The 12,500-nt window shown below is 30.6% G+C and overlaps 1 protein-coding gene across 6 annotated transcripts in view; it reads left to right on the top strand.

Annotated features, from left to right (window-relative positions):
* dock1 (dedicator of cytokinesis 1) overlaps positions 1–12,500 on the top strand; it is a 525,870-nt gene that overhangs the window by 162,990 nt on the left and 350,380 nt on the right. For 5 of the 6 annotated variants that reach the window (XR_012387688.1, XM_073917871.1, NM_001110011.1 and 2 more), the window contains 2 exon segments: positions 2,710–2,837; positions 10,876–10,971. Coding sequence is in view for 4 of the 6 variants with exons in the window: in XM_073917871.1 (XP_073773972.1) it covers positions 2,710–2,837; positions 10,876–10,971 (224 nt within the window). In the remaining 2 variants the exon portion in view is untranslated. 6 annotated transcript variants of the gene reach the window in all.

Genomic DNA, 12,500 nt, shown 5'->3' with positions numbered 1-12,500 from the left:
GAATTGGCCACCTAAAACCCGCTGCATCCTGTTCTCAACCTCATCCCCGAACACCCTCTCTTCCCCCGGTCTCCTGGGTTTTCAGAGACATGTTGGCAGGTTAGATGATCTCTCTTTATGTATGTTGTAGTGCTGTATTTATACCGATTTGCTCGCATATCAGGAATGTGTGTTGTGTTGGCAGATTAAAATAAGCAAAGTCTGCATGTGTTTAGTGTTTTCCCTTATCGCAAACACAACAGCAGTCTGGTAACGTTAGTGGATTCGTCGTTATTTTCGGGGTTAATTATTGTGAAATCCCGATTGCAACAGAGAAATACTGTATACTGTAATACTGTAAGATATCTCTATAGTCGTATGGCATATCATGTCACGTTCAGCCTTATAATCTTAAAGCGTGAGCAAAAATCAGCAGTTTTGTCATCACTTTAGACAGAGTCTCATTCAAACACTAGCTCTAAAGTGAAGTTGGTGAATTAGTAACGGCTTCTGCTGTTTTGACGTCAGCTGCAGATGTGGATAAATGGCAAAAGAAAGTAGTTCCTAATAAAAAAAGTGTTTTAGACTCTTCTTGTTTGATTTTCTTATTTATATACAGGATTGTGTTGTTAAACGGTTGTATAAACGCAATATTATTTCCAACACTTTATGTATTTATTCACAACATTTAAACAGTTAAATGTAAAATCCCTAATGCCATAATATTAAACTGCCAGTTTTCCAAAGCAATGCCTCATTTTAAAAATGCTCTTCTTGTAAAAATAAAAATAAAAAATGTGTGTTTATCAAACGTGTACAGTTTTTACTTTGCAGTTTGCATCAGACAAGCCACAGTGTGTCTGAGAATATAGGTCATCTGAGGCCAGGTCTTGTGTTTTTGTCATTTCTGAGATGTCTACATTTAATTATTTGTTAAAACAAAAACAACACAATTTTTGGTCCCACTTTATATTGTGTCCTTAACTACTATGTACTTACATCAAAAATAAATACAATGTACTTACTGTGTTTATAATGTATTTGGAAACACTTGTGGTGCTTTTGAGTTGGGATAGAGGTTGGGTTATGGACAGGTTTGGTGGTATGGGTAGGTTTAAGGGTGGGTTAAAGTGTAAGGGATGGTCAACAGTGTATTTACAGATGTAGTTACAAAAGTTAATTACAGATGTAATTACATACATGCATTTAATCAAGCATAAGTACACAGTCAATACATGTATTTACACAATAAGTACTTTGTAACAAACTATTAATTCCTGTGTGAGTACATATTAGTTAAGGCCACTTAATATAAAGTGGGACCCAATTTTTTATCAGTATTTGCATTTGCTGGTAGTTAAATGTATTACCTTGAGATCTTCAGTGTTGCTTGCTAGTAGTAGTGGGATTTAAAACAACTGGATAACATGAACACTGTTTTACAGATGGCTTCTCGTTCTTGGAAATGTCCTAAATCTCCAGTTAGTGTGTTGTGTGAAATGTTTCAGTAGTGTGCTGATGTCAGGTGCTGTGGGGGTTTTTCTGGTTTTGCCTGGTAAAGTGGCGTCTCAGAGTTCACGGGCAGGTCAGCTGTTTAATGCATAATGTTATTGTGTAAAAGGATGGTGTGGATTTATTTGCTGTGCTTGAAAGTGGCCTGAACAGCAGCATGATGAATGAGCTTTCAGGAAGGCCAGCAGGAGTTCTGGGTTTGTTTGCTCCTCTAATGAGTCCTCATTGAAGGAAAACGGATTTACATTGATTCAGCGATCTCTCATACACGTGTACATGCACACACACACACACACACACACACACACACACACACACACACATACACATACAATCAGATTCCCACCCCTCATGCTGATTGACAGGTTCTATGCCACACTAATTATTTTAATTGGAGCGTGCATGTTTTTTAATTGAGTGTGCATGCATGTATTTTATTTTAATTGATGTTTTTTGAATGTCAGTGTGCCGTTTAGGTAAAAAGTGTGTTTTTGTGTGAGATCTTTAGAAAGAATATTAGGAAAATATATGGAATATAAGAAAATATGGAAATATTTTGAGATATTTTAAGGGATTTTTAAAATAATTTGAAAAGTTGTTCCCAAGTTATCACCTTGACAATGCATTTTTTATGACTGTTAATAAATATAGTACCTTTTTATCTTAATAGTTATTATATTTTATTTTAAATTGAAATATATCGTATTTATTTATTTACATTTTTTATTTAATTGATCATTTTAATGTTTAATTTATTTACTCATAGTATTATTAATTAATACATTTTATTTTATATTCAAAATTTAAAAAAATTGTAATTATTATTTTATTAAAAATATTTTTTATTTTATTTTTAATGTTTGTTTTGTTTAGTTTTAATTTAAATGCTTTAATAATATGCTTTGATGAATTAATTTATTTTATTTTTAAATTCAATTTTAATTTAATTACAGTTTTAATTTAATTAATTATATTTGATATTTTATTTAATAAAATGTTTAATGAATTTAATTGCATTTGATCTCATTTTAAAGTGTTTTGTATTCTTGTTTGCATATATTAGGGATGCCTGGATTTATCTATGTATGGAATGTTGTAATATCCTTATTTTATTTTGATCTTTTACATGCTTTTGCTCACATTAGACTAATCATCTAGAAAATGAAGAAATTTTGTCCCTTAATAAATAAATTAATTGACTCATACTTGTGTATGTAGACTGCAGAGAGATCCTGTTGCCTCTGATGACAGATCAGCTCAAACTTCATTTGGAGAATCATGAAGAGCTGGAGTCCTGCTGTCAGCTGCTCAGCGACATACTGGAGGTGCTTTACAGGAAAGACGTGGTAAGAAAGACACCCACACACTTGTATATCTGGTTTATGAGAACTCACCATAGTAATAATGTATTTTATATTGTTAAAAAATAAAAAGCTTATTGTATGACTGATTATTATATTGTATTGTGTTGGCCGATCACACTGAAACATGCTTTTCTGTTCTGAGAATGCAAGATGCACCGCATTGACTTTTTTGTTGGTTAGAAAAATAGTTTATACAATTAAAAATAATATAAAAAATACAAATAAAATAAATAACAAAGTAGTTAAATAAAATACAAAACAATACAATAAAATACAAATTAATTTAAATAAAACAAATATATAAAAATGTAAAATAAATTAAAAAAAAATGAAATTTATAAATAAATTGTCATTACATGATTAAAAAGGATGAAATTTAATAATTAATAAAAAATACTATGTTTATTAACAATTAAAAAAAATTTAATTTGATATTGATTTTGGCCCCTTAGGCACTCTTTATCTGAAAAGACTGGAATGCCTTGGAATCAGCCAATTAGAACTGAGGATTTAAAGGCCATGAAACCCCCTTGTCTCAGCAGGGTTTTTTCACACCTCAGAAAATTGAGGAAAGTAGGCGTGTCCGGCTCTGTTTAGGGGGGAGTGTTAGCTAGAATCCCTGTTGAAAGGCTTGTAAAGCACCAATTTGGTAAAGGGTCCCCAGAACATCTGCACACAAAGTATTGGTGAAAATAGTCTAATAATCAATTGGCTCTCTGTTATCGTGGTGGTATCAGCCCTCAAGCCAGTTCTAAATGACTGAGACCAGACAATGTGGCACAAGATTTCAGATTCGGACTGGTTTTGATTCAGTAATATGCCAGTGAGTTACAACAACTTCTAATAAAATGTTAAAGGTTGCCAGCACTTGGTGTAATAGGCAGACCTATGATATAGTCCAGAATGGGATCCCAAGTCTTATAAAAGGAATTGAGTGAGCGGGAGAGTAAGCACCTTCGCTTTTAGTCTGTGTTTTTTTTTTCTCATTATAATTCTTCGAATTTCATGACCTGTGTGTGACCTGCTGAAAGACGAGAGTTAAACTTCAGTCATTTTTCATCAGTTCATTATCGTCTTGTCAGTGCGCGTCTGGTTAAAACACTGGTCTCCGTCGTTTGATCAGTTACTGCTTTCATGATCAATAGAGCACTTTCCTAAAACATCTCTCTTAAATCACATCACCTTTGCTGCCACTTTTAGGATAAGTGCTTTTTATAATATGCCTTATTTGCATAAAGTATTATGACCGGGTGCATTTATTATTTTGAATGGTTTTGAATAAGTCTTGAATACGCCGTGAAACACTGCTCAGTAAATTAAGTATTAAACTCCCTTTCTGCATTTTTTTTTACACCAGGAATATTTAAGTCGGCCAAAACCATAAAATATAAATCCATAAAAAATGAAATAATAACAATATTGATGACAACAAAAACCAATAATAATAGTTTAACAACAATGATAATAATAATAACAACAACAATAATAATAATAATAGTAACAATAATAATAATAATAATAATGCTAATAATAATAATATAATAATAATAGTAATAATAATAATAATAATATTAATAATAATAAAAATAATAATATTAATTGTAATATAACAACAATGCTAATAATGCTAATAATAATAATAATAATAATAATAATAATAATGATGATGACAGTAGTAGTAGTAGTAGTAGTGATAATAATAATAATAATAATAATAATAATGTTATAACAATAATGCTAATGTAGTATTAGTAGTAGTAACTACAGCAACAATAACAATAGACTAACAACAACAACAGTAATATAATGACGATTATGATGACGATGATAATAATATGACGATGCAAATAATGCCAATATAATAATAATAATAATAATAATAATAATAATAACAATTTATATAAAATAAGTACATTTTGTTCAGTTAAGGAGTAAAATATCTAACGATATAAAAATGTAAATAAATTTCATTGCTTAGCTTGCTGTCATAAAATAACCTAAATAACAATATGAAATATATAAGCATTTAATAAGAGTAATATTAATGACAATGGCCATAAAGAAGCGCTTACTGTGTCTTCTTTATGACATTAAAATAACACTATCTACCAAGACACAGTAAAATGTTGTAAAAACAAACATTGTAGTGGAAAAATACAATTTATAATGAATGGTTTTATTTATTGGTTTATTTTAGTTTGATGTATAATAATATAATAAGATTAAATGTACAACAAAATATCTCATATTATATCTCAATGTCATTTGCATGGAGTTTAAATCTGTTAAATCATTTAAATAAATAAATAAGTATATAAATAAAAATTAAAATATAAAAATATAAATAAATAATTAATTAAATAAATAAATAAACAGGTAAATTAGCAAATAAATAAATAAATAAATAAATACATAAATAAGTTAATTAATTAATTAAAAATATAAACGAATAATAAATAAATAAGTAAATAAATAAGATAAACAGGTAAATAAACAAAGACAAACAAACAAAAAATAAATACAAATATAAACTGATAATTAACTAACTAACTAACTAACTAACTAACTAACTAACTAACTAACTAACTAACTAACTAACTAACTAACTAACTAACTAACTAACTAACTAACTAACTAACTAACTAACTAACTAACTAACTAACTACATACATACATACATACATACATACATACATACATACATACATACATACATACATACATACATACATACATACATACATACATACATACATACATACATACATACATACATACATACATACATAAATAAATAAATAAGATAAATAAACACAAACAAACAAATAAATAAATAAATAAATAAATAAATACAATTTTTTAAAATAATGTAGACGTGCCAACTAAATTGTCACAAAAACTAATTCAAATTTAATACCGAAGTTCAAATGACAAAGTAGAACAAAATAATAAATTTTACGCAAGGCAGAGTATATACGAACAAGAAGCACTAATCTATTAATTCATTCATTTTCTTGTTGGCTTAGTCCCTTTATTAATCCAGCGGCGCCACAGCGGAATGCACCGCCAACTTTTCCAGCAAGTTTTTACGCAGCGAATGCCCTTCCAGCCGCAACCCATCTCTGGGAAACATCCACACACACATTCGTACACTACGGACAATTTAGCCTACCCAATTCACCTGTACCGCATGTCTTTGGACTGTGGGGGAAACCAGAGCACCCAGAGGAAACCCACGCGAACGCAGGGAGAACATGCAAACTCCACACAGAAACGCCAACTGAGCCGAGGCTCGAACCAGCGACTCATAGACCTTCTTGCTGTGAGGCGGCAGCACTACCTACTGCGCCACTGCTTCGCCAGCAGTAATCCAATGAAAATTAAATATTAGAATATCAATGATAATTAAAACCGTTGAAGGATTTAATTTACGAATGACGAATGCCACAGTCACACTAGAGTTTGAGATTGCGAAATTCTGTTGTACGGCGCTGCGAAAAGGGGGGGGATTAAACAAAATGATTAGACATTTAAAAAAGCGAGCGATTTGGTCCATATTTTAAATTTGTGTTCAGAGAGGTCGTGTTTTGATCCTTAATTGGTCTCACATGGTCAAATGAAGCGATTTCGCAGGTGCTTACGTTTGTGGTCTGACGCATTCGCATGCGTATGAATAGAAGTCTGTGGGGAGAAAAGTGCAGCTTGACCATGGGTTAAATTCTTAACTAAAAATGTGATTAAAGTATTAAAATATAAAACAACCCTCAGATTTGATCTGATGCTGTAATATATCTATATTAAAGTATGTACTATTTCATATAACTATGAAAGCATTCATTATACTAAAATTGCACACATACATTTGCGTCACTGTTTTCCTTCATGCTGTGAGTCATTCATTCCAGTGTGTGTGTTTGTTGCGTAACACACACACACGTCACACAGTGGAGAGCAGGACTCTCTCAGCGCTGGTTGGAGATCAGCAGGAGAGCCTTGGAAAACCTTCTTTAATAATTGACGATCTGCTGAGTGTGTCAGGATCCCCTTTAAACACACACACACACACACACACACACACACACAGAGAGAGAGAGCGAGCGCTGGGATATCACGCAGAGTTTCTGTACACCATTCAGATGTGAAGAAATGTCTGTACTGTACTGACTAATTCAATATATCTGCCCTTGAGTAGTAAACAGGACTCCAGCAGGGATTTTACACTGTGATCACACACACTCACACTCCTTCCCTGCAGCACAGACTGTAGAAAACAGCAACACTACCAATACCGGATCTTACTCAGATATATGCTTTTGCAGTTTTCAATTGAAATCTTGGGCTGCATATGAAACTGGGAAAACTTTTTCAGTAAAAAAGTCTATTTTACAGTCTACTGTATATGCAACTATTTTTTGATTCAACATTTTTGTTATCCAATTATTTATTTGTACAATAATTATGAATGTTAATTATTTCACCGAAAACGTATTAGCTCTGTTTTAGCTCAAAATTGTCAATAGTTTATCTAATATTAATAATTATTTTTAAAGTAATGCTTGCCAAGTGTGCGATTTACAAATAAAATACAAACTTGCAATTTCGTGGAAGATTATGATTGTTTAAAATCACAGTTTTACATGTTATTAGTATAAATATGAATAATAATAATAATAATAATATTAATAATAATTTATTATTATGATTATTATGATGATGATGATGATTTTTATTACTATTATTATTATTATTATTATTATTATTATTATTACGATTATTATTATTACTATTATTGTGATTATTATTAATAATAAAGCAATGATAATAATAAATAATATAGTAATATATTGTTGTTGTTGTTGTTGTTGTTGTTGTTGTTATTATTATTAATATTATTATTATTATTATAAATCATATTCATACTAATAATAATAATAATAATAATAATAATAATAATAATAATAATAATAACAACAACAATAGTAATAATACTATTGAAAAAATAATTTAATTTTTTACTATTATTATTAATATTATTACTATTATTATAATTAATAATTATACGGTTAATAATAATAATAATTTAATATTATTGTTTTTGCTATAATTATTATTATTATTATAAATATTATAACTACTACTACTACTACTACTACTAATAATAATAATAATAATAATAATAATTATTATTATTTTTATTATTATTGTTATTATTATTATTATTATTATTATTTTATTAATAATAGAATAATTCATTATTGTCATTATTTATTATATTGCTTTTTATTATTTATTATTCATAATAATAATAATAATAATAATAATAATAATAATAATAATAATAATAATAATAATAATAATAATAATAATAATAACAAAATCTAGTGTAGTCCAACAGTTGGTTGCATCAGTAATTGTTTTTATCCAAGTATTATTAAACTGATTAAGCTACAATGTCCTTTGCGACTATTTTCCACTAGTTGTGTCAAAAGATTGTAGCGCTTTTTAATGATTACAAAATCCAAATCATGAATAAATGCATTTTTTAACCCCAGTTTTCACCCCAAATTAATTCAAATAAAAAATGAGTAATTATTATTCTGATTTATTTAAACCTTTATTTTACCAGAAAATTATCTTAAAATTTGTAATCTCTTTTTTTTTGTTCTGGGCAAACAAACAATAAATATCATAGACAGAATATCAGAATAAACCAACACAAAATACAATTGTATTCGTAAAACATATAGTTAATATAATTGTACCACGCTACACTACAACTAAACTTAGAATACCAGTGTCTTATTCTCATTAAATCTGAATTGATTGGAAAACAATGCAGTTAACGTACTAAAATTGCAGAATATTGTTGGTTTTTACAAATAACGAATTTACGAATAAAAGTCTTCTTTTTAAATGTTGATTTTAAAATATTTTGGCACAATTTAATTGGTCGCTTTTCATCACAGATAAACTTCAAATTGTTTCTGAAAATGTTTTCTGCTCACCAATTCTGTTTGATTTTTATTTTATTTGTTTTGCAAGTTTTAAAATATAGACAAATGTACAACGAATTTAGTTACTATTCATTACAGATAAACTTGCAATTATTTCTGAAAAGCATTTCTGCTCACAGAGTCTGTTTGATTATTTATTTTTTTGCAAGTTTTAAAATATAGACAAGTGTACAACAAACTGAGTTGCTTTTCATCACAGATAAACTTAAAATTGTTTCTGAAAGTCTGTTTGATTAAAAACTTAGACTTATTTGTACTGCAAAAAAAGTTGCATTTCATTACAGATAAACTAAATATTGTTTCTGAAAGTCTTTTCTGCTCACCAAGTCTGTTTGATGAAAATATAGTAAGTAAATCAGTAATGTCATGAATTTATTTAGCAAGATTTAAAATATAGACTGATGTGTACAACAACATTAGCTGCTTTTTTTATTACAGATAAACCTAAAATGATTTCTAAAAGTCTCTTTGAAAAAACTAAAGTAAGAAAATGAGCAATATTATGAACTTTTTGTATTAAGTTTTAAAATATGGGCTTATTTGTACAGCAAAATTGATTGCTTTTCATCACAGATATACTTTAAATTGTTTCTGAAAGTCTGTTTGATTAAAAACAATAGTAATAAAATATCATGGATTTATTTTACATTTTAAATTAATGACTTATTTGAACAGCAAACTAAGTTGCTTTTCATCACAGATAAACTAAATATTGTTACTGAAAGTCTTTTCTGCTAACCAAGTCTGTTTGATAATAATATAGTAAGTAAATCAGTAATATTATGAATTTATTTAGCAAGATTTGAATAATAGATGTCTGTGTACAACAACATTAGCTGCTTTTTTATCACTGATAAACTTCAAATTGTTTCTGAAAGTCTCTTTGAAAAAACTAAAGAAAGAAAGAGTAAAGAGTAATATTGTGGATCTGTTGTATTCAGTTTTACAATATGGGCTTATCTGTACAGCAAAATTAGTTGCTTTTCTTCACAGATAAACTAAATATTGTTTCTGAAAGTCTTTTCTGCTCACCAAGTCTGTTTAATAAAAATATAGTAAATCAGTAATATTATGGATTTATTTTGCATGGTTTAATGTATAGACTTCTGTTTAAAACAACATTAGCTGCATTTTTTATCACTGATAAACTTAAAATTATTTCTGACAGTCTCTTTGAAAAACTAAAGAAAGGAAATAAGTAGTATTGTGGATTTTTTTGTATTATGTTTTAAAATAATGACTTATTTGGACAGCACAATTAGTTGCTTTTCATCACAAATAAACTAAATATTGTTTCTGAAGGTCAATTCTGCTCACCAGGTCTGTTTGATAAAAATATAGTAAGTAAATCAGTAATATTATGGATTTATTTTGCAAGTTTTAAAATATAGACAAAATTAAAACGTATATAGGTGCCTTTATACTTAAAATTGTTGAGTGTGGTGAAAAAAAGAAAGAAGATTTGTAATATTATGGGTTGTTTTTCAAGATTTTTCTTCCTTTGTCACGTTTCTTTACAGAGAGATGCCAGTCCTTACGTTATGATAATGCATTTTTTAAAATCTTTTTAAAACGTGTCTTGAATATTTATTTATTTTCGTCTGCCTTTAATTATTTACTTTTTGATTAGATTAGATTCAACTTCATTTTCATATATTTTCAATATACTTTGGTATAAGTTATACGTGCACTATGGGTAATATTTACAGATGGATGAACCATGAACATAATATGCAGGTTGTTTTAACCGTAATCAGGGATTTACAAATAGATGAGCATAACTTACAGGTTGCTAGTAATATGCAATTAGATATGAACATAATATACAGGTTATTTACTAATAACACAATACAAGTAGATATATACGTTTGCTAATGGGTAAGTGCAATGATTGTGTGCGCTAATAAGTGTGCAATATTAGTAATGGTTATACTTTATCTGTCAGTCTTTACAGTTTAGAAGTTGTGTTGTGTGCAGATGTAATTGATTTGTGGTGTGTTTTTCAGGGCCCGACGCAGTGGCATGTGCAGATCATCATGGAGAAACTGCTGAGGACCATCAACAGGACAGTGATCTCCATGGGCAGAGACTCTTCTCTCATAGTAAGAGCTGTTTTCCTTCGTCACAGGCTTGTTTTCGGGATGTGCTGAGTTTTTGGGTTTGCTGTGTCTGCGGTTAGAAATGGTGTGTCTGCAATCCTCAAACCACAACACACACACACACATACTCACATGGTCACAGTCAGGCTTTGTTCAGACAGGCAGCATAAATCCTATTTTTTTTGGCGTATCAGACTCAAATCCTTTTAGTTTTTGTGATCTGGACAGAACAGAACATGGTAAAGCTGAAATGCATCTTTTCTGTGCTGTTAGAGCCACCGCATCACACTGGTGCAATAATGGCTGCTTTCAAACAGGTTTCACAAACTCTCTCAGTGGTCAGTGAACTAAGGTTGTGCTCACACTATGCTATACGAACCATGCCTGGGGACATTCTCTGGTTTATTTGACAAGTGTGAGTGCCCCGTGCCCAGATGTGGTTCAGTTGGCCGGCCATGGCCCTGTTAGAAGAGGTGTGTTAGAGCTCGGTTCAATTGGGCTTTGGCACAGTGCGCTTGTAGTCTGAGCCCGAAACTGGACACAATGTCACTTTTAGGGCACTGTTTCATATGGATTTATTATTCATTCTTACTGTTCAATGAACACAAACCAAATCATAGTTTATTTAAGATGTGAACAAACTCCGCCTTCAGCTACATGCATACTTCTATTTTATATTAGGTACATGTTTGTGCGTGCACATGTTTGTGTGTGTGTGTGTGTGTGTGTGTGTGTGTGTGTGTGTGTGTGTGTGTGTGTGTGTAGTCTGAACTGAAAAAAAAAAACAAACATTTTAAAGCTGAAAAGAACAGTCCCATTGGTCCGTTAACTGAAAGCCCCGCCCCCAACCTCACATCACTTATTGTGAACAAACTCCGCCTCCAACTACATGCACACTCCCATATAATGTTAGGTGCGCCTGTTTGTGTGTGCATGTGTTTGTGTGTGCATGCATCTGTGTGAGTGTCTAGTCTGGACAGAAAAATAAGATGTTAAAACTGAAAAGAACACTCCCATTGGTCTATGTACTGATAGTCCCGCCCCCAACCTCACATCACTGATTGTGGAAAGACTCCACCTGCAACTTCATGCATATTCCCATATTATATTTGGTGAGTGTGCTTGTGTGTGTTTTTGTGTGCGTGTGTTTGCATGAATGTGTTTTGTGTGCGTGCTGTTGTGTACACCTGTGTGTCTGTGTAGTCTGGGCAGAAAAATAGCATGTTAAAGCTGAAAAGAGGTTTCTTGGACACCAAATAGGTTTATTGAACACGCGGTGAACTGATCGTCCTGGCCCCAATCTCACATCACCCATTGTGAACAAACTCCGCCTTCAGCTACATGCATACTCCTATATTATATTAGGTACATGTTTGTGCGTGCACATGTTTGTGTGTGTGTGTGTGTGTGTGTAGTCTGAACAGAAAAACAAAACATTTTAAAGCTGAAAAGAACAGTCCCATTGGTCCGTTAACTGAAAGCCCCGCCCCCAACCTCACATCACTTATTGTGAACAAACTCCGCCTCCAACT

This window comes from Danio rerio, chromosome 12 (assembly GCF_049306965.1).
Source record: "Danio rerio strain Tuebingen ecotype United States chromosome 12, GRCz12tu, whole genome shotgun sequence".
Taxonomy (NCBI): Eukaryota; Metazoa; Chordata; class Actinopteri; order Cypriniformes; family Danionidae; genus Danio; species Danio rerio.
This window is presented reverse-complemented; position numbering and strand designations above follow the sequence as displayed.